Source organism: Meriones unguiculatus, chromosome 14, assembly GCF_030254825.1.
Source record: "Meriones unguiculatus strain TT.TT164.6M chromosome 14, Bangor_MerUng_6.1, whole genome shotgun sequence".
Classification (NCBI taxonomy): Eukaryota; Metazoa; Chordata; class Mammalia; order Rodentia; family Muridae; genus Meriones; species Meriones unguiculatus.
This window is the reverse complement of record NC_083361.1, coordinates 23,690,691-23,713,966: the sequence shown is the minus strand read 5'-3', so window position 1 is coordinate 23,713,966 and position 23,276 is coordinate 23,690,691. Positions and strand designations below refer to the sequence as shown.

General features: G+C 37.8%; 1 protein-coding gene across 4 annotated transcripts in view; it reads right to left on the bottom strand.

Annotated features, from left to right (window-relative positions):
* The window catches only part of Pik3c2a (phosphatidylinositol-4-phosphate 3-kinase catalytic subunit type 2 alpha), a 103,608-nt gene that overhangs the window by 53,759 nt on the left and 26,573 nt on the right, over positions 1 to 23,276 (bottom strand). For all 4 annotated transcript variants that reach the window (XM_060366973.1, XM_060366972.1, XM_060366974.1 and 1 more), the window contains 4 exons: positions 15,164 to 15,267; positions 4,488 to 4,645; positions 1,990 to 2,110; positions 1,092 to 1,203 (listed from right to left, as the gene is read on the bottom strand). In XM_060366973.1, coding sequence (XP_060222956.1) covers positions 1,092 to 1,203; positions 1,990 to 2,110; positions 4,488 to 4,645; positions 15,164 to 15,267 — 495 coding nt within the window. The remainder of the gene's footprint in view (positions 1 to 1,091; positions 1,204 to 1,989; positions 2,111 to 4,487; positions 4,646 to 15,163; positions 15,268 to 23,276) is intronic.

Genomic DNA, 23,276 nt, shown 5'->3' with positions numbered 1-23,276 from the left:
AATGTAATATAGTACTTAAAAATGGAAAATAATCCCAGCAACTCAGGGAGGCAGTGGCAGGTGGAGAACTGTGCATTTGAGGCCAACCTGGTCTACAAAGCAGGTCTAGGACAGGCAAGGCTACACAGAAAAAACATCTCAAAAAATCAAAAAAGGAAAAGATAAATGTTCCCAAATCTAGTTAATGATGAACAAATAAAGTGAAAACTAAGCTGGACCAAATGGTGCACACCTATAATCCAGGCACGGCAAGTAAGTTTGAGGTCAGTATGGTCTAATATAAGAAACTCCAGGCCAGCCAGAGCTATGCAGAAAGATCCTGTCTCAAGTAATCAACGAATAAAGAGGGTGGGCAAAAACTAGGGTGGGACCAGATGGGGACAATATCATTTGAATTTCTGCCCCTTTTTTTCTCAGTAAGTTTTGTCCCATTATCTGCTCATCACCAATGAGAAAAGTACTAGTCTCTTTACCATTCCACATTATGCAAACATATTCAAGAGAAACTGAAAAAACTTATTTAGTATTCAAATCTCTTCTTTTTGTTTCCTCTTAATTAACCCTGAAAATTTCACTCTTCTAAGACTATTAAATATGAGACTTGGACAGACAGTTCTCTTGTTACTGCCATCGGCTGCTGTTCTCTTACTAGGTAAACATCGTTTCTTTAAAAACTAAATGAAAAAAAAATCAAGGGCTAAGGATGTAGCAAAGTTAGTAGAATGACTGCCAAAGTCCTCAGTTCTGTCTCCAGCACTGCATAAAACTGGTCATGGGTGACACAAAGTGATTCCTAGTGAGTTCAAAGCCAGTCTGAAATACAGGAAACTTTATATCCTTCCCATTGGGAAAAAAAAAAAAAAAAAAAGCAAAGCAAACTTTTCATTTTGCTTTTCAAATTTATACTTATACTTCTAAGATCTGAGGAATATGCTACTTAAATTTCCATGACTAAAGACCTAAGAAGACTCCTGCCGGAGTCTTCTATCACACCAGCATGGTGCAGAAAAAAAAGAAAAACATACAGACTGAAAAATCTGTCAACTATCAGAATTATTAGAATTCACTAAATGCAATTCATACACACTTACTGTTCGAGCCAGATTCTGGCACATTGCACCGAAGGTCAAGAGCTGTAATTTAATCTCTGTGTCCCATTTTCGACAATTTTGAATATGTTCGTGACTTCCAAGGCAATGATTACTGTTAAAATATATTAATTAACTAGTATTATTCTATTCAAACCACAAGTTGCAGACATAAATACAATTAGACCTGTATCAGAAATCGAAGAAAATGGTGAAACACATTGTTTTAAAACAAACTATAAACATTTAAACAGGAGTTTTCTGTGTAAGTCAGTGAAGATTAAAGGAGATAGAGACGCAAATAAGAGTATAAAGCCAAGATCTTTAAAATCATTCAACTGTAAGCTATACCAAATTACTAAAGTTCATGTAATGATTATTTCAGGCAAATAAATGGTAGTAACAACTGACTCCTGTAAAGTAACTGCACACTGTGAAGGAGAATGGATCTACAAATGATGTGATTACTGACCTTCTAGAAGGCATTTTATTCTGCTTTTAATCAATTGACCATAATTTTTCACTATAAGTATATTAAACTTAGAGAATATTATGCCTTTCTTTTCTGAAATCGTAACACTATTTTGGATATAACATATCTCAACATGTTTTCAACAATAGAACAAAATATATTCCTAATATTTTATAAATATATAAAACATAAAAACATTAATTAACTAGGGAACAGGGTCTCACAATATAGCTCTATCTGGTCTGGAACTTATTATGTAGACAAGACTGGCCTCAAGAGATCTACCTGCTTCTGCTTCACAAGTGCTGATTAAAAATATGCAACATCATGCCTAACATCCAAATATATTTTTAAATTACAAATCTAAAAAACTTTAAGGCATAAGAAATAAAATTTCAAAAGATACCACTCACTGGTTAAAAAACTTACTTCTGCAGAACCTCCTCTTGACCACAAACTTTCAGAACGTAGCTGCCAACATCCACTTGATTCAAGTCATCATGGACCCAGCAAAGGGCTTGCATTATAATTATTTCTACAGTAGAACTCACTGAAAAAGAGTTAGTTATCATTTTCATTTTGCTCACTTACCTCTAAGTATTAAATATAATCTAAGAGAAGACTGTACAACAAAATACAATGCAAATCCAACTGAAGGTCACATGTATCATTTTAAATTTTCTCTCCCCCCCCCTCCTTTCTTTGAAACAGGGTCTGACTATGTAGCCAGCCCTAGAGGCCTGGAAGTTACTATGTAGACCACAGTGGCCTCAAACTCACAGAAGAGCTAGAGCAACAGTTAAGAGCACTGGCTGCTCTTCCAAAGAACCCAGGTTGAATTCCCAGCACCATATGACAATTCACAACCCTCTGTAACTCTAGTTCTAGGAGATCCATTTCCTTCCTCTGGCCTCCAAGGGCACTAGGCATGCAAATGGTGCACAGACACACAGGCAAAATACTCATACACATTTAAATAATGATAGCAGAAACAACAGATATAGAGATCCATCTGCCTCTGCCTCTTGGCCCACTGCATTCATCCATTTAAAGTTTTCTAGTAGCCACACTGAAAGCAGAGAAAAAAGTTAATTTCGAAAGTGAGCTCAAAGGGGTGTGCATGTGTGTAACAGGTTTTGATGGAGCCCAGGCTGACCCAGAACTCACTATAAAGCAATGATCTTGAACTTTTTATACTTCTGTTTCCGAATCCCAAGTGCTTGGATTACAGGTGTGTACCATTATGCCTACTCAGATTACATGAGACTGGAGTTGAGACATATTTCAAGGGCTCTACAGCCTCTATTCACAATTTTAGACAATGAGCAGCCACTTGGGTGCTGGGAATTCAACTTAGGTCCTCCGGAAAAGCAACAAGTGCTCTTAACTGCCGAGCTAACTGTGCAATCCAAAATTCAAGTTATTTTTATATTTAAAACTTCTATGTTTGGGCTGGGCAGTGGTGGCACATGCCTTTAATCCCAGAATTCAGGATGCAGAGGCAGGTGGATCTCTGTGAGTTTGAGACCAGCCTGGTCTACAGAGAGAGCGTTCCAGGACAGCTAGGGCTACTCTGAGAAACCCTGTCTCAAAAAAAAAAAAAAAAAAACAAAAACCACAAAACAAAACAACAACAACAAAAACCCTTTCTGTTCAACTCCTTTCTTCTTTCTTTCCTTTCCTTCTTTTTTCTGTGTGTTGTGTGTGTGCCGTCGCCACCAGCTGGCTATCAATCTGACACTGTAACCCAGGCTGGTCTAGAAATCATAGTAATCCTGCCTTAGTCTACAAATGTTAAGATTATAGGCATGAAAACCAGCTGGGCTGCCTGTCCAACTTTTAAAAGATAAACTGGAGACTTGGCATCAACATCAAAAGCTATATACTAAAATACCTTATTAAACAGCTTTATTTTTTAATAGACTCAAACAAAAACAGAATCTGATCACACAGTCTACACTTCTATCATAAATTGCTTACAAATTTTTCCAGTTATAACTATTAAGCACAGGGCCTTCCTTATTCATATTAGACCACAACTGCAGCACTGACCTATATCCTCAGCCCAGTTACGCATAAGATAAATACATTAAAATATGCATTTCTGACTAACCAATAGATATTAACAATACATTTTGCAGTAAGTCAGATTTTGATGTAAGTTAAGACTTGATAGAAATCAACATTTGCTATCAATTTTTACTCATGCTTTATTTCAAATGACTTAAAAGAAGTAAGTTTTCCTTTAGAAATTAAAGAATGATTGTTGTAGATGAATAACATTTTCTATATCAGATTTACATTTTTTCAAAGGGCTTTCCAAAAGTGCAAAACCAGAAGATATTCAAATATTGGACACACTGCTAGTTACAACTATTAATGAAGGGGGGGAAAAAGGCTTCAGTCTTTTAGGAATAGAAACCTTACTGCAACATTCGAATTTCACTTAAATAACACACACTATAAACAAACTAAAAGAAGACCAGTGTACTTAAAACAAAGCCAAAAACAACAACAACAACCAAAAAAACAACAACCCAGTAACAAAAACTTGCTACAGACATCCAGGACACAGCTTTAGAAAGAATATTTACCCAAGCTTGGAAAGGAAAATTAACACCTTCCCTGCAGGAGATTAGGAAGTGATATTAAGGTTCATGTCACTGACAGGTCTCTGTAAAAAAGCACTTTTCTTGCCAGGAAAGTATTAAAATTAGTTATGACAGCTAGTGCTTTGGGTCTTAGCTAAGAACCAATTTATTATGTTCAGAGAAACAATTTTATAGTGACCTGGTTCACTTAACCAGAAAACTTCCCAAATGAATGCAAATTTATTTTAAAAATATACCTAATGAAAACATTAGTTTATGAAAAGAAAGGTATGTTGACATTTGAAACATCTTATTCCTAGTCAATGCAAAACTTACCATCACATGTAAAAGTAACTGGTAGTTGAAACCCTTGAATGTCAATGGAGACCTTCACACTGGCATTTTCTCCACACATGCTTCTTTGCACTGTGACTGGACTTAGAAAATAGCCTGGATTTGTGCAATGATCAGTACATGGAAATTTGGTCTTTAATCTGTTCACAAGAAAGAAGATATTAAATAATGTTTTTGTAAAAACCTTTTTTTAAAACTGCATTTGAGAGCCCTGAACAAGGCTTTACATACTTTCAGCTACTCAATTCTGTATCTTTGTCCAACTCCAGAGAAGCTCATGAGAATGGCAATGAATGAACTCCTGTTAAAACTCCAAATCCCAGCATGTGCTTTTTAAATGAAGGGAACCAAAGAAAAGAAGAGGTTCACTAGTGCCAGGATATCTTTGGTAACACTGTCAACAAGATCCAGGCATTCCAGAGATGGCTGGCAATCAGTGAGGTTCTCCGCTTTAGATTCCTAGGCTGCACAATGAGCTTACACAAAGTAGTCCGTTTAAAATAAATTATTGATGACATAAAAAACATAACTAAAATTATAAATAACAGGAGGATTAAAAGTTTCCGTCCTTTCAAAATATTTTCTTTTCTCTAAGCAGGACTTCTTTTTTCTATAAACATTGTTTGTGGTTGTAAGACAAGGAAAAATTTAAAAATGAGTTTTCATAGTGTTACAAAGCTTTTACAGTGCACTACAAGGGTACCTTAAAAGTTAGAAATTTTTTTTTACTTATGTTTTTTTAATTTTATTTTTTTCTTATCAGTTACATTTTATTAACTCTGTATCCCGCTCCCTCATTCCCTCCCAGTCCCACCTTCCCTCCCTCATCTCCTCCCTGCCCCTTTCCAAGTCCACTGATAGGGGGGGACCTCCTCCCCATTCATCTGATCCTGTTTTATCAGTTATCTTCAGGACTGGCTGCAAAGTCCTCCTCTGTGGCCTAACAGGACTGCTCCTCCCTTGGGGGGTGTGGGGAAGTCAAAGAGCCAGTCATTGAGTTCCTGTTAGAAATAGTCTTTGTTCTCCTTACTATGGGAAACAAATGGTTACTGAGCTACCACGGGCTACATCCGAGCAGAGGTTCAAGGTTTTATCCATACATGGTCCTTGGTTGAATGTCAGTCTCAGAAAAGACCCTGTGCCCAGATATATTTGGTTCTTGTGGAGCTCCTATCCTTTCCCCATCGTACTACCTCCCCTTCTTTCATATGATTCCCTGTACTCTGCCGAAGGTTTGGTTATGAGTCTTTGTATCTGCTTTTAAAACACTGCTAGTAAGAGTCTTTCAGATGCGTTCAGTAGACTCCTGTCATACGTTCAATGCTAAAAGTCCTTAGTCATCAGGGAAATGCAAATCAAAACGACCCTGAGATTTCACCTTACACCCATCAGAATGACTAAGATTAAAGATTTCTAACTGTCATACGTTCAACGCACATCCCATCTGTCTTTCTAAACGAGGATTGATCATCTTACCCCATGTCCGCTCTCTTGGTTATCTTTTTTAGGTGTATAGTTTTCATTATGTTTATCATATCTTATAGGTCTATATAAGTGAGTATAAACCGTGTTTGTCTTTCTCCTGGGATATTTCACTCAGAATGATCTTTTCTAGATCCCACCATTTGCCTGCAAATTTCATGATTTCCTCCTTTTTGACTTCCATTGTGTAAAAATACCACAATTTCTGTATCCATTCCTCCGTTGATGGACATCTGGGTTGTTTCCAGGTTCTGGCTATTACAAATAAAGCTGCTATAAACATGGTTGAGCAAGTATCCCTTTCGTGTACTTGAGCAAACTTTGGGTATATACCTAGCAGTGGTATAGCTGGGTCTTGAGGAAGCACTATTCCTAATTGTCTGAGAAAGCACCAGATAGATTTCCAAAGTGGCTGTACCAGTTTACATTCCCACCAGCAGTGGAGGAGGGTTCCCCTTTCTCCACAACCTCTCCAGCATGTGTTGTCACTTGAGTTTTTCATCTTGGCCATTCTGATGGGTGTGAGGTGAAATCTCAGGATCGTTTTGATTTGCATTTTCCTAATGGCTAATGAGGCTGAGCATTTCTTTAAGTGTTTCTCTGCCATTCGATATTCCTCTGTTGAGAATTCTCTGTTTAGCTCTGTTCCCCATTTTTTGATTGGATTACTTGGTTTGCTGCTTTTCAGCTTCTTTTGTTCTTTGTATATACTGGATATTAGTCCTCTGTCAGATAAACGGTTAGTGAAGATTCTTTCCCAATCTGTAGGCAGTCGTTTTGTTTTGATGACGGTTTCCTTTGCTTTACAGAAGCTTTTCAGTTTCATGAGGTCCCATTTATTGATTGTTGCTCTTAGAGCCTGTGCTGTTGGTGTTCTGTTCAGGAAGTTGTCTCCTGTGCCAATGAGTTCTAGGCTGTTCCCTACTTTTTCTTCTAACAGATTTAGAGTATCTGGTTTTATTGTTGGGGTCTTTGACCCACTTGGACTTTAGTTTTGTGCAGGGTGATAAATATGGATCTATTTTCATTTTTCTGCATGTAGACATCCAGTTGGACCAGCACCATTTGTTGAAGATGCTGTCTTTTTAAATGTTTCTCTGTCGTTCGATATTCCTCTACAGAGAATTCTCTGTTTAGTTTTGTAACCATTTTTTAATTACTTGATTTGTTGCTTTTTAACTTCCCGAGTTCTTTATATATTCTGGATATTAGCCTTCTGTTAGATATAGGGTTAGTGAAGATCTGTTCCCAGTCTGTAAGCTATCATTTTGTTCTGATGACAGTGTCCTTTGCTTTACAGAAGCTTTTCAGTTTCATGAGGTCCCATTTATTGATTGTTGACCTTAGTGCCTGTGCTACTGGTGTTCTGTTCAGGAAGTTGTCTCCTGTGCCAATAAGTAAAAACTCAAGTGACAACACTTGCTGGAGAGGATGTGGAGAAAGGGGAAGAACCCTCCTCCACTGCTGGTGGGAATGTAAACTTGTACAACTACTTTGGAAATCAATCTGATGCTTTCTCAGACAATTAGGAATAGTACTTCCTCAAGATCCAGCTATACTACTCCTAGGCATATATCCAAAATACACTCAAGTACACAACAAGGACATTTGCTCAACCATGTTTGTAGCAGCTTTATTAGTAATAATAGCCAGAACCTGAAAACAACCCAGATGTCCCTCAATGGAGGAATGGATACAGAAATTGTGGTACATTTACACAATGGAATACAGCAATTAAAAACAACAAAATCATGAAATTTGCAGGCAAATGGTGGGACCTAGAAAAGATCATCCTTAGTGAGGTATCCCAGAAGCAGAAAGACACACATAGTATATACTCACTTATAAGTGGATACTAGACCTATAAGATAGGATAAACGTACTAAAATCTGTATACCTAAAGAAGCTAAACAAGAAGGAGGAACCAGGGTAGAATGATCAATCCTCACTTAGAAAGACAAATGGGATGGACATTGGAAGTAGAAGTAAACAAGCAGCAGGATAGGAGCCTACCATAGAGGGCCTCTGAGAGACTCTACATAGCAGTGTATCAAAGCAGATGCTGAGACTCAACCAAACTTTGGGCAGAGTGCAGGGAATCATATGAAAAGAAGAGAGAGTTAGTAAGACCTGGAGAGAACAGGAGCTCCACAAAGACTAAATATATCTGGGCAGGGGCTTGTCTGGGACTGATTCTCCAACCAGGGACCATGTATGGATATAACCTAGAACCCCTGCTTGGACATAGCCCATGGCAGCTCAGTATTCAAGTGGGTATCCTAAAATAAGGGAAACAGGGACTGTCTCTGGAATGAACTCTGCGGCTAGCTCTTTGACACTCCCCTCCCCCGTGGGAGGAGCAGCCTAGCTAGGCCAGAGGAGGACATTGCAGACTGTCTTGGTGAGACTTGATAAGCTAGGGTCAGATGGAAGGGGAGGAGGACCTCCCCTATCAGTGGACTTAGACAGGGGCAGGGAGGAGATGAGGGAGGGAGGGTGGAATTGAGAGGGAATGAGAGAGGGGGCTACAGCTGGGAAACAAAGTAAATAAACTGTAATTAATAAAAAATAAATAAAAATTTAATTAAAAAAACCCCAAGAAATCATGAAATTTACAGGCAAATGGTGGGATCTAGAAAAGATCATCCTCAGTGAGGTATCTCAGAAGCAGAAAGACACACATGTTATATACTCACTTACAAGTGGATATTAGACATATAATATAGGATAAACATATTAAAATCTGTACACCTAAAGAAGCTAAGCAAGGAGGACCCTGATCAATCCTCACTCAGAAAGGCAAACAGGACAGAAATCGGAAGAGGGAGCAAAAAAGAAACAGGACAGGAGCCTACTACAAAGGGCCTCTGAAAGACTCTACCCAGCAATGTATCAAAGCAGATTCTGAGACTCATAACCAAACTTTGGGCATAGTGCAGGGAATCTTATGAAAGAAGGGGGAGATAAAAAGACCTTGAGGGGGACAGGAACTCCACAAAGAGAGCAACAGAACCAAAAATCAGGGGTCTCTTCTGAGATTGATACTCCAACCAAGGACCATGCATGGAGATAACCTAGGACCCCTGCACAGATGTAGCCCATGGCAGCTCAGTATACAAATGGGTTCCCTACTAATGGGAAGAGAGACTGTCTCTGACATGAACTCAGTGGCTGGCTCTTTGATCACCTCTCCCTGAGTAGGAGCAGCCTTGCCAGACCACAGAAGAAGACAGTGCAGCCAGTCCTGATGAGACCTGATAGGCTAGGGTCAGGTGGAAGAGGAAGAGGACCTCCCCTATCAGTGGACTGGGGGAGGGGCATGGGAGGAGAAAAGGGAGGGAGGATGGGATTGGAAGGGAATGAGGGAAGAGGCTATAGCTGGAATACAAAGTGAATAAACTGTGATATATATATGGAAAGCATTGCTTCAGGCTGTATGAAGGCAAATAAATAAATAAATAAATAAATAAATAAGTGAAGTCAAATGCAAAGGTTTTCATAGAAACAACACAGCTAGATGTAAATACATGAATGTAATATGTGGCTCATCTCGAGAAGAGAGCTAGTGAGATGGCTTAGTGTATAACAGTGTTTGCCACCCAGCCTGAAAATCTGAAGTCAATCCCTGAAACTCACATGGTATAAAAGAACCAACTCCTGACAGGTGTCCTCTAACCTTCACATACTTGCCATGGCATGCCCACCTGCACATACACACATAAGCATAAGCAGTGACCAAATAAGTGAAATAAACATTTTAAGAAAAGGGACATGTAACACTGTCAATTAATGTTGGCAATACTGTCACAGGCCCCAGTAACTGACTTTTCCCTGGAGGTTGGTAAGAGGTTTCAGTCCCCTCACCCCATGGTTTTCTCCTTCTCTTTTTGCAGTGACAGGGATTGAGCCCAAGGCCTCATACATACTAGGCCTCTAGGCATATCCACTACCACTGAGCTATGTTAACTACCCATCATTTGTTTTCTATGAGGCCTAACATGAAATGCATGCTGGAAATACTATGTGCTACTATAGATATTAAACTATTCAAGGCAAGATAGAGAATAAAGCAGTTTGAGATGACAAGAGCAAATTTAACCATCAATACAAAACATGTAAGGCAGACTATTTGACTTTGAACCTTGTTTTTACTATCTGTTAGCTGTGTAAATGCAGTAATATGACTATTTCTCAGGGTTGTTGTAAGAATATGTAAAATTTATAAAACACTTAGTATCTACTACATAACAAATACTGAAAATGTCTTATAAAATAAATGAGTCAGTGAAAGAATAAATGCAGTTTCTACATTGAAACATTAGGAGACAGACACACACAGACAGGATCCAATATTAAATAGATAAAATATGGACCTGGAGAAATTGCTCAAACGGAGAGTGGTTAAAAGTGTATACTGTTCTTGCAGCAGAGGACCCAAGTTTGAGTCTCACAATTACCTATAGCTCCAGAGGATCCAATGTCTCTGGCCTTTGCTGGTACCAGTATTCACATGTACATAAGCACACACAAACATATATACACAAAATTTATAAATATTCTTTAAAAGATGAAAAGTGTTCAAAGTGATATAAGCTGAATTGATATTGGAACTATATTACATATTGGCATTCTAAGATACTTAGTTGCTGCCAAGCTTATCCCTTCCTAACACAGTAAGCTTGTAACGGCTTATTATTATTATTATTATTTCACACATACTTGGCATTATCTTGTTTGCTAATTAATGAAATAAAGCTGGACCTTTAATGCCAGCACTCAGGAGGCAGAGGTAGGCAGATCTCTCCCTGAGTTTGAGGCCAGCCTGGTCTATCAAGAGAGTTCTAGGCCAGCCATGGCAACACAGTGAGATCCTGTCTCAAATTAAATTGAGAAATAGAATTCATGAAATACATATAATTTAATCATACAGTTAACAAATCTGAGAAATGACGAAGAAAAGAGAATTGGCAGTTCAATGTCATCCTTGGTTCTCTAGAAAGTTCCAGGTGAGATTAGACTGCAGGAGACAGCACCTAATAAATAATTAAAGATGAAGTCAATCTTTGAAAACATATGGCATGTCTTGGAATTAAGATACTATGTAGGAGAGGGAGTATGCTCAGTGTTACCTACATGTATGAAATTGTTGCAACGAAACTTTTTAATGTTTAACTAACATTCCCTAATAATAAAAAGATTATTATATGGCATAAGTTTGAGATCGGAAATCACACACAAAGAACAGGAAGGCATGGAATATAGTTTCTCATTTTGTGCTACAGAAACAGAGGAAGCATCAACAACCACAGGCCAGGGTTGGAGCTTGGTGCTAGAAGGAATGCCTAGTTCCCTAGGCTTAATCTTCAGTATTCCAAAACAAGCCTACTATATCAACATTCTAAAAACCTTTTCTCTAGACCACAACCAGTAGATCTAGTAGGTTTTATCAAGAAGAAAAAGTCTATCTATAGAGAGAAAGGCAGTCCTAAGTCAAAGCAGAAGACCTTCACTAGTTCAATTCTTTAATTTCATTGACAAAAACAATAACAACAAAAGCCCAGGTGTAAAGCTGGCACTAAATTGTTCAAACTGCTATACTGTAATTTCAGCTATAACACACACAGCATCCTAATAGTTTGATACTGCCTTCACAGATGAATCAAAATGCTGGCATGAATACTTTCAGAAAACTTTTAAAAGCACAAACTGGGTACTATGGATATAGCTCAGTGACTACGTGCATGCTGGAGGTTCAATCCCCTGAAGAGCCAGGCATTGTAGAAAATTATAAATTGAGAGCAGCCTGAGCTACAAAGCCAGTTTTTGTCTCAAAGGGGACTAACGAAGAGAGCCAAAAACTTTAGTGTTAGTGGTACAGTGCTTGTCTGGAATACGTGAGGTCCAGGGTTCAACTCCCAGCATGGGAGGAAGTTCTGAGACTCTCTAAAATATTATAAATATGTATATATATAAAGTCCTCTGGGGTTGCAAGGAGACTATGCTAGAAAAAAGCAGCCATTTTGAGGAACATATGTGCAGGGTCTCCATGTTTCCAGGGCAAAAAGAAAACTTCCTAGAACATGGATTCAGAAACCTCTAGTTCTTGCTGTTCCAATAGTTGCTGTAACCATACCACATAGAGAATTGGGACTTATTTTCTATTTGGTTCATCTGGAGTTACATATTAAATAAGCAACTCTGAGTATAAATATGTATATATGTAAATAAATACAGCAGTCTCCTTATTCAATTCTAGTTACTGTTCCGTCAACTATGATCTGAAAAACTTCCACAAGTAAGCAAAAAAAAAAAACAAAACAAAAAAAAAAAAAAAAAACCACTCTATCCCAATAAAGAAAGGAAAAAAATGTGCTCAGGCTGCTACTATTGATGGTAAATTATTGCTGAAATAAATAAATTACTATTTTTTTTTAAACTTAAAAAATTTACCTGAGGGGGCTGGAGAGTTGGCTCAGTGATTAAAAGCAGTTGCTGCTCTAGCAGATGACCCACGTTCAATTCCCAGCACCCATACAGTGGCTTACAGCTGTCTACAATTCCAATCCCAGGGGGATCAAACACCTTCTTCTGGCATCAGGTATATTGACTTACATGCAGGCAAAACACTCACACATAAAATAATAAAGAAATTATTATTAAAAATCATTGTTTGAAATTTACGTGGGAAGGTAGTGTATAGGTGAAGGCCAGAGGACAACCAGAGGGAGTAGATTTCAGAAATCAAGCTTGGGTCATCAGCTTGGTGGTACCTTTACCTACTGAGGCAACTGAGCGAACCCTATATATTTTTTTTATTTCATTTTTTTAGGCACATATGTTTTACGAAACAGAGCTTATAGGACTTAGTATTCGGTTTCAGACATCCACTAAGGAATTATAGAATGTAGCCATCCTAGCCAAAGAAGGACTTCTACAATCACTGAGCCAAGCTGGGAGGTTTGCGAAAACAGCTCTACGATTCAAAAGGCAGATCATAAAGAGATTAACCTTCCAACTTGCAAAGCTTAAATTTAGTACTTAGTTAAAAACAATCTAATGGAAACCATATAGCACTTGTTTGGGGAAAAAATGAAATTATGTAAGAAATGTAACAGGTTATTTCCAAACCATTAAGGTAAAAGATTACCCCTAAAATCATTAACCAAAATGGCATGTACACTGAAAAATGATCCGGGACCCCTGTGACCTGCTTAAAAGAGACCTTTTTACTGAAGACAGCTCTACAGTCAGAGTAAATCCTCTGGTGGTAATGGCTTTTCCTGCATGAGAGAGCAGATTTTGTCCTCTCTGCCTTGAAGTTTGCTGCTCCAGTTTTGCACAACTTTTCTGTTTTACTAGCTAAGTTTTTTTCTTCTCTGCTAGCAAAAACATCACAATACAGAGTTGGTAGCTATACTCCCTGTCTTAAAAAGTTCCATTTACTTTAGGAGAAAATGAAGCTTAATCACATGGAAGATACGCACAGTAAGAAAAGGACGGGAAGGAAAGGGAAAGAAAAGTCTAAAGGGTCTCAAGCAAGGAGTAAATTGTGAATTTGAGCATTCTCAATGCTAAGTGTGTCATCTAAGGACTTGAGAAGTACCGGCAGAAGGATCCAAGTTCAAGGCCATCTTTGGATATATATAGTGGGAGTGCTGGTGCATACTGTTACCCCAGCACCAGGATAACTAAGGCAGAAGGATTGTCATGAGTTCAGGGACAGTACAGCCTACATAGTACATTTCAGCCTAGCAGGGGCTATAGAGTAAGGCCTTCCCTGTTTCATAAAACAAAACAGGGATGCCAAGATAGTTTAGTAGGCGTGTTTGATGCACAAACTTGACAGCTTGAGTTTGATCCCCAGATTCCACAAGCCCTAAATGATATAATCATGTAATGGAAACATTTAACCAGAAACAAAGAAGATGTAGCTTTGTATTGACAGCAGAGAAAATTTTGTTACAGTATTTCCTTGGAGTTTCAGTTATTCCATCTACAAAGAACAAGATATAAGGGCCGAAAACATAGCTCTTAGTTAGTAGAGAACCTGCCTAACATGATTGAGGCCCTGGGTTTCTTCCTCAGTATTGCATAAAACTGGATGTGGTACCTCATGACTGTATTCCCAGCCCTTAGTGAGCACCAAAAATTCACGATCATCCTTAGCTACACAGGATTTTGAGGTCAGCCTGGGCTAAAGACCCCACCTCTCAAACAATAAAAACAAAACAAAAATCAGCCAGGAGTGGTAATATATGTCCTAGCACTTGGAGAGGCACAGACAGAGGCAGGCAGATCTCTGTGAGTTCAAGGCTAGCCTGGTCTACAAAGCAGGTCCAGGACAGCCAAGGCTATAAAGAGAAACCTTGTCTCAAAAACAAAAACAAAAAAACCAAAAACCAAACCGAACAAAAACCAATACTGTCCAAGACACACAAGAGTGAGAAAATATTTAAGAGCTGTATTTTAAAAGTATTTAGAAGATATATTTTTATTAAATAAGTGAAGTAGCATTCGAATGCTAGATAGTTTGTGAGAAAATGGGTATGGTAGTATAAGCCTGTAAACCTAGAACTCAGGAGGCTGCGGCAGGAAGACTGAGACTTTGATGGCAGCCTGGGCTACAAAGTGAAACTGCGTCTCCAAAAACAAACAAAAAATTTTTTTGAGAAGATGGAAGTTTGTCTAAAAACAAACAAACAAACAAACAAACAAAAAAAAAAAAGACACTTTCTAGGTGTATGGAAGCACACAAGCAAGCCAAATTTTCACTTGTTTAATCCAGGATCAGAAACCCACTCATGGCCTCATTTTTTTTTTTTTTTTTTTTTTTACTTAAAACATTTAGAAGCCCAACAAGTAAAGATCTAGATTCATCTGTGGTTTGTGGTTATGTGCCAATTAACTGTTTGCTTCAAAATGTAAGCCATATGAAGAAAATAATAAAAAAGAAAAACTTAAAAATTTTAGGATTGGCACGAAGTAGCATGTTTTGTTTTTTCTCTTGTTCTGTTTTTTTGAGACAAGGTTTCACTGTGTAGCCTTGGCTTGCTTGGAACTCAGAGACATGGTGCCTCTGCCTTACCCAACTCTGAAGTTTTGGTTTTTTGTTTTGCTTTTTTTTTATGACCATTTTAATTTAAAGAGTCTATAATTTATAAAGAAAAATTCCTTACTTCATAATGGATTGACAAAAAGCTGCCACCTCCTCATTCTGTACTTCAAATTCTTGTAGAAGAGAACTTCCAGTTGGCAAACTACTGGTCCCATTTGGGTCTTTCTGTAATCAAAAAAGTGGTTTTATTTTAAAAGTCAAAGATCTCCAAAGTGCTACACAGTAGCACCTCAAAAGCCAGTTTTATGAAGCAATACAAAATTACAGAGATAAGAGGATCATTTAAGTAGCAGAGCTTTCTCAAGTGGCTTTAACACAGTACCTTATCCCATAACTCCAGCAGTCCTCAAACTTTCAGTGATCCTCCTGTCTTAGCCTCACAAATGTGGATTATACAAGCATGAACCACTACAACTGGCTAAAAACATCTGTTTCTTGGCCTACACCTTGGCATACAGCTGAGTCAGGAGGATCTTCAACTCAAGTCAGTCTATATATAATCAAGAACCCATTCAGAAAACAAAGTAACACAAGGGGGTTTTCTGTCCTGGTAAAATATCAACTAATCTTGGTTTTAACTCATTGTTTTTAACTGATAAAAATTATGAACATACAGTACTGATAACCTAGGACAGTGACAACCTTTCCATTCTAAACACTTCAGTAAGCTAACAGATGAATAAAACAATACTGTCTTAAGAAAAACTACAATCTGTCTTAAGAAAAACTACAATACTGTCTTAAACTACAATCTGTCTTAAGAAAAGGGAGAGATCAAGCTCATTTGGTACTCTAATGAACCAGGATGTCTATACATCCAACTCAAACTTCAAGATTCAAGAGAAGAACTGGCATTTTAGATAAAAAATTAGTTTTAGAAAAATGTACTTTTTTAATGTAAGTAAACATACACAAGCACCCTAGCAGTCCTTTGTAAGTTAAATTTGGGCAGAAAATGAGTTTTAGAAAAATGTATTTTTTAAATGTAAGTAAACATACACAAATATCCCAACAGTCCTTTATAAGTTAAATTTGGCCAAAACTTGTTTGCAGCATTAAGGGAGAGCAACTTGTACCCCAATAGCAGCCAAACAGTGTAGCTCACTTAGAGGCATTTTAACATACAATATATAATATTTGATTTGGAACAAATTTCAAATATAAATTTCCTTTAAAATTAAAATTTAAAATGGTTTCAATCCTAACTAAGTGAATAAAGAGCCAAAGCTTTAGCTCAGTGGGAAAGACATAAAACAGTCCCTGGGTTCAATATCCCACATGGAATAAACAGAAAGATGGCTCAGCAAGGTACTTCCTGCCAGGCATAGAAACCTAAATTCAATCCCACATGATGGAAAGAGATAAGTGATTCTTGAAATCTGCTGTCTTTTGTGCATGCGTATACACACTCAAAATAAATGTAAAAACTTCTTTTACTAACAAGCCATTAATTATGATGAAATAAACTAATATATTACTTCTAAAAATTAATTAAAAAATACACAGTATATAAACATCAAAAGTAAAGATTTCAATGATCTCGGTGCCAATTAAGATGCTTAAATTAAAAATTTAAGGGCAATAATTACTTTATGACCTTACTTCATTTACATAGGGACAGAGTTCTTCCTGCTAGAATGTGATATGCATACTTGGGGGAGCACCTTACAAAATCACAATAGCACAGCTCCTGGAAAAAAGTTAAAATAGACCATTTTTGTATCTGGTCTTTGCTTCTTTATGGGTTCTTTTTTCCCACCCTTCTCTGCCCTTTTTCTTCCACCCTTACAACACATAACAATAGATAAGAAAGAAAAAACAATGGAGAGAAAAGGAAAGAGATCCCCTGCATAAAGACAAGGGTCTGAAAGGGCGCAACATTATTATCATTAAACTACTTTCTGCTGCTTAGGGGCATCAAGCTCCTTGGGGCAAGTTTGATCATGGTATCTAATTTCTTTTTGTTTCTTCTTTGCACACAACTACTTAACAGACTCTTACCAACCAATATCAACCAACAACCCAACTTGCCTTCCTGGGCCCTAGCATTTATATACCCTCTGAAAAATTCCCAGATTTCAAACATCACACAACTGCAGAAACTATTTACAGATGGTAAAACCATGTCTCTGCTAGATCATGAGGCAAATCATAATCAGCTGCTGCAAAGCAGCCCAATAGCCTCACACCTGGGATAAAACAATGTTTTCATAGCTGCTTTGCACTCCAGTTTCACCAGTTCAATACTGTGGAGAGTGTTTTTAAATAACCTCCTAAAAAGAATAACAGCAGCTTTCATTAATATTCAGTTCTCTAAAATAAGCTTTTTAAGTTATTAGTATTATTTTTAAAGTATCTTGCAACAAATCTGATGGGTATGCCATCAAATCCTCTGTACAAAATCCACAAACATTTGTTTCTCAAGTAACTTCAATAGATTAGTACTATTTTTTTTTCCATAAGAATCATTTTAAGAGCAACACCTCACCCCAAGGAAACTTGGGTTTAACTAAGCTCCATCAATAGAAGACAGCCTCTGTGAAGCTAATGGCCACACCAGTGGTTGTTATATATTATAAGTAGAGAGATAAGATCTATCCCTGCCTTCTTCCTCTACTTTCCTCTTCAGAAGGAAAAAGGCTGGTTATAAGGAGTTATCTTGTTCCAGTACAAGACCAAGAAACCCGTATCTGCATGTAGTAAGCCAGAGGCACAGGATTAGTCTGGCGCATTTAAAACCCAGGAAGAGCCAATGTTTGAATCTAAAGGCAAGAGGGCTATGTGTCCACATGTGTGTATGCGTGCATGGAAATCAATTTTCCAGCTTGAAAGTACTCAGACAGGATTTCCAAATTGGAGGGTGTGGTGGTTTGAATAAGAATGATCCCTATAGGCTCATCTATATGCTTTGTTATATGAAAGCTTTGCTATCAGGGAGTGGTACTATTTAAGAGGGATTAGTAGGTATGGCCTTTATGGAGGAAGTGTGTCACTGGGGGCTTTGAGATTTCAAAAAGCCCACACCAGGCCCAGCACCCATGCATCTGTCTGTCTGTCTGTCTTTCTTTCTGCCTGCAGATCAGGATGTAGCTCTCAGCTACTGCTCCAGTGTCATGTGTGCAGCCATGCTCCCTTTCATAATGATAATGGACTAAACCTCTGAAACTGTAAGCCCCAATTAAATACTTTCTTTTGTAAGAGTTGCCTTGGTCTTGGTGTCTCTTCACAGCAACAGAACACTAAGACAGGAGGTTATTCTTTGTGCCCTTAAATGGTTGGAGAAGGCCTCTTCATAGAAAGCAGGCAATCTATTTTACCTAGTCTACCAATTCAGGCATTAACTTCAGCCAGAAATATTATTCTAGCCAGAATAATGTTTGTCCAAATGCCTGAGCACTTCATGGCTTAATCAAGATAAAACAGAAATGAGAAATATTCCAACTAAACATCATGCTACCAAATAAAACCCCCAGTACCAAGAAAAGACTACATCTTTTTGAGACATTGGCCAAGAGTTCCAGTAACACAACCCCTTCCCCCCCCAAACACTACGGGCTACTGGCAGTGTTATTGGTTACCTTCTATAACCTATTGCTTAAAACATCACATACTCAACATCATAGAACATGGAAAAATAGAGCTAGCACTCAACTGGAAGTTTTACCCCTACTGACTAGTGTTTACATTCCTGGAAGTTGATTTACACACTACTGGAAGAGAAAAGCAATCACAGATTTCTCCCAGCTACAAACCCTGAGTTACAATAGTGGCTAGCCTGCAAGATATTCCCACTAATGCAATAGCGGTATGAATGTTAAGGAAGTAACCAGGCACCTTTTTTTTTTTCAATTGGATTTAAGGCCTTTTCTGTTATGGAGCCCATATCAGACAGCATAAATAAGACCTAAGACTATATAGGTCATGGGCCCTAGGGTAAAACCTACCATTATTGTTCTGCTAAACGAATATAGCAATAAACAACTCTTGATGACATTCTGCTCACAGATCAGTGCATTGATTAACCCTCCACAGAGAAGCTTCCTGCAGTAAATGGTAATTCACACAGAAACCTACAAGTAGACAATGTGCAGAAGTAAGAGACTAGCGAGCATTTGGCCCTAAATGAGATGTATCTAAAACTATGAACTTTATCAGTTTATCCTGATTTTAAAAATTGTTTCAAGAATACTGCATGGGTTGGACCTGGTGGCACATGCCTTTAATATCAGCACTCCCCAGCACTTCAGACACAGAGGCAAGTAGAGCTCTGTGAGTTCAAGGCAATCATGGTCTTTATAAAAAGCACCTGGCCAGCCAGGGTTACATAGAGACCCTGCCTCAAAACAACAAAATTTTAAATTAAATGGGAAGCCAGGCCTAATGGTCCATACCTATAATCTTAAAACTGCACAAGGTCAAAGTCAGCCCAGGAAACAGTTCAGTATTGGCTATAGAGTGAGACCTAGTCTTGGGGGAAAAAGAAATTATATGGGAAAGCTTCATGACAACACAAGTTTTGAAGTTCCTGACACACTACTCAGAAATTAAATGGGATAAAAGTATTCAGTTTGTAGTAAATGAATTCTAAAAATATTATTCTTGGAACTAAATGCATTGCTTCTTTATTGGTATTTAATTTTCCAGAGATATGAGTTACTAAATGTGACCAGCTATACAATGAAAATATTTTTTGAATCTTCCTTCTGTGATATGAGAGAAAAAGAAGAAAAAAAAAAGGTAGGAAAACTGATGGTAGAAATTGGCATAATGATACATGCCATTATATAATGCCAGAACCTGAAAGGTAGAGGGAGGAGGTCAGGAATTAAAGGCCTGAACTTAGCCTTCATGGTAAGTTCAAAGCTATGTGAGACTTTGCCTCAAATAAACAAAATAAAATGAAATTGATGTCAGACATTTTGCCAATAATTCATAAAGTTAGACTGTTAATACAATAAACTTTTAGAAATATCCAGTGTCCACATTTATAAAACCACATTTTTGCTTTTAAAAATAGGGTGTTTTAAAAATAGGGGTTTTAAAAATAGGGTGTATTACAGTACAGGCTAACCTCAAACTCACTATATAATCTAGGCTAGCCTCAGACATTGTCTTGATCTTCCTCTTGCTTGAAATTTTTAAAATTTATTTTAACTATTATCATTTTTACTTTAAGTATATGCATTTTTTAAAAACCTGCATGTTTATGCCTGGTGCCTGAGGAGGCCAGAAGAGGAAAGCAGATGCCCTAGAACTGGAGTGTCTTAGTTAAGGTTTTATTTCTATGAAGAGACACCATTACCATGGAAACTCTTATTAAGGAAAACATTTAATTGGGGCTGCCTTACAGCTTCAGACGTCGGGTCCATTATCATCATGTCAAGAAACAGGGTGACATGCAGGCAGACATGGTGCTGGAGAAGAAGCTGTGAGTGCTACATCTTTATCCAAAAGCAGCAGAAGACAACTGTGTGCCACACTGGGCATAACTTGAGCATGTAAGACCTCAAAGCCTGCTCCCACAGTGACACGTTTCCTCCAACACCTGCTAAGAGTGTCATTTTCCATGGTCAACTATTTAAACACAGGAGTTTATAGGGGCCATTCCTATTCAAACCACCACATGGAATTACAGAGAGTTGTCAGCCACCACATGGATTCTGGAAACCGAACCAGGTCCTCTGAAAGCAATAAATGTTCTTAAGTATGGAGTCATCTCTCTAGCTCCAAATATTTTAGATGTGTGCTATCATATCCAACTTTTTTTTTAAAATAATACTCAGATCCTAAGGTAATTTCTATTTATTTAATTAATTTATTTAATGTATATGAACACTCTGTTTTCATGCACACCAGAAGAGGAAATCAGATTCCATTGCAGATGGTTGTGAGCCACCATGTGGTTGCTGAGAATTGAACTCAGGACCTCTGGAAGAGCAGCCAGTGCTCTTAACCTCTGAGCCATCTCTCCAGCCCTCATATCCAACTTTTAAAACCACTTTATGAATGTCATCTAATCCCACCACTAAAATCTTTGAAATCAGTTCAAACAAGCTAAAATAGTTATTGACCACCACATCTGATTTAAGTTTAAAGAACCAAAGATCTTTTTAATGCTATTCCTTTTCCTGATTTTGGTCACTCACAAAAACTGCACTTAAGTATTTGGATTACTATAAACCAAATGAAAGGCACCAAAAGGAAACAGGAAGTAAGCCTGCTGAGTGAGAAGAAAAATACCCTTTAGAGTGAAGTTTTTAATACACAGAATTTCTAACAGGAAATGAACACTTAAGTACATGTAATTATAGAGAACAGGCACCACAATGCTATTTCCCAAAAGAAAGCATAAGCTTCAGGGAAATACTTGTAAGTAGACAGAGACTGAACAGTATGTGAGCATATGAAAGCGCCATTCCAGTGACTTCCAAATTCACCCTGTTATTGGTGTCCTCTTTCCCTTTTGGACTACATAAACCAAACTTCCTTTTCTTTTTATAGTGCATGTGTGTGTGTCTGCGCGCGCGCACACACTTGTGCTCATGCCTGACTGTCACTGTGCATAGTGGAGGTCAGAGTTCAACACTGTAGGTTCAATTCCACTTTCTAACTCATCAGTTAGCTAATTATGTTACTTTTACCTACTTGGCTTTGACCTATTGTCCTCATTAACCTGTTTCCTTATTCTTTAATCCTTCCCCAGTTTTAACTAATTTAAAACATCTGACACTGCCCAAAATCAGGTGTAATGGCTCACACTTGTAATCTCAGCACTTGGGAAGCTGAAGAAAGAGGATAGTCAGAAGTCTGAGAACTGGCTGGGCTAGAGTGAGAAAATTTTAAAAACGGTTAGGGTTGCAGTTCAGTGGTGGAACACTTGTCCAGCAGATGTGAAGGTCAGTATTTGTCACCAAGTCAAAGAAACAACAAACCCTGCTTATGCGGAGATGCTCCAAGAGTTAATCCCTGAAGTTTGTGACAACCACTTGATCAGATGGTTTCAGACAAGGACAAACCTTATATTTAGGAATCTACTTATTCCAATTATTCCTATAGGATACTTTCTGAAGGAAACCACATAGGAAAAATATCAAGATGTTTCTGATAGAACATTTGAAGATAAGAAATATTTAAAACAAGTAGGAAAAGAGTCCCACAGGGAGACATGCATAAATGTCATACTCCTTCCCTCATCATGGGAAGGACTGGAAAGTGACCAGTCTTTGCAATCTAACTATGGGTTTAGAGGCCTTAAATAAAATATTCCCCAGTGTGCTCTGTCTTTCTACACCCCTAGCTTCACAGACTCCTAAGACATGAGAAAACTTTGAAGTCTTCCAACAAGAGAGTCCAAGAGAGTAAGGCATCATCAGGACCATTTAGGGGAAGTTCTGAAAAACTATCTTTCCCTTCAAATTCCACATTTTTTTCACCCTAACCCCAAATCAGAATTGAGTGGCCTAAGCTTTGCAGGACACAATGACATACAAGCAGACCTAAGGAGCTGGCTTTTAGTACATGTTTGAATATTTTCAAAACATCCGGATACCAGATCTTTGCTTCTAACAAGTAATTTCCTTTCCTTCTCCTGGATGAATAAAATGTTACTATGGAAATCCCGAAATACACACAAAAGGAAAATAATGTAAAATACCTATGTATCTGGCTTCCCACATCTCTCCACCTGTCCTCAGCATCAGATCATCAGGCTCAGTGGCAAACTCTCCCACCTGGTGGCCCATTTACAAATCCATCCATCCATCCATGCATGCATCTACTTACCTACCTGCATACCTACATTACAAGAACTGACTTACTATATCAGTATTATACCAAAACATTAACATAATTCCTTTACTTCTTTGCTATTTTTTTTTTTTTTTTTACTTTTTATAAATATGGGGATATACAACTCTGGCCTTGTGAATGGAACTGTTTCAGTAGCTTTCTAAAAACAAAAACAAAAAAACAAGAGTTCAATTTGAACATATACAACCCACATTTAACTATGTAAGTTCTTATATTCCAAGTGCCAGTCTTAACCAGTATAGAACATGTCTCCCCAGAAATCTCAATTTGTTTAAATCTTTTTATTATTATTATTATTTTAAAGACAGGATCTCACTATGAAGCCATGGCTGTCCTGGACCTCACAATGTCAACCAGGTCAAACC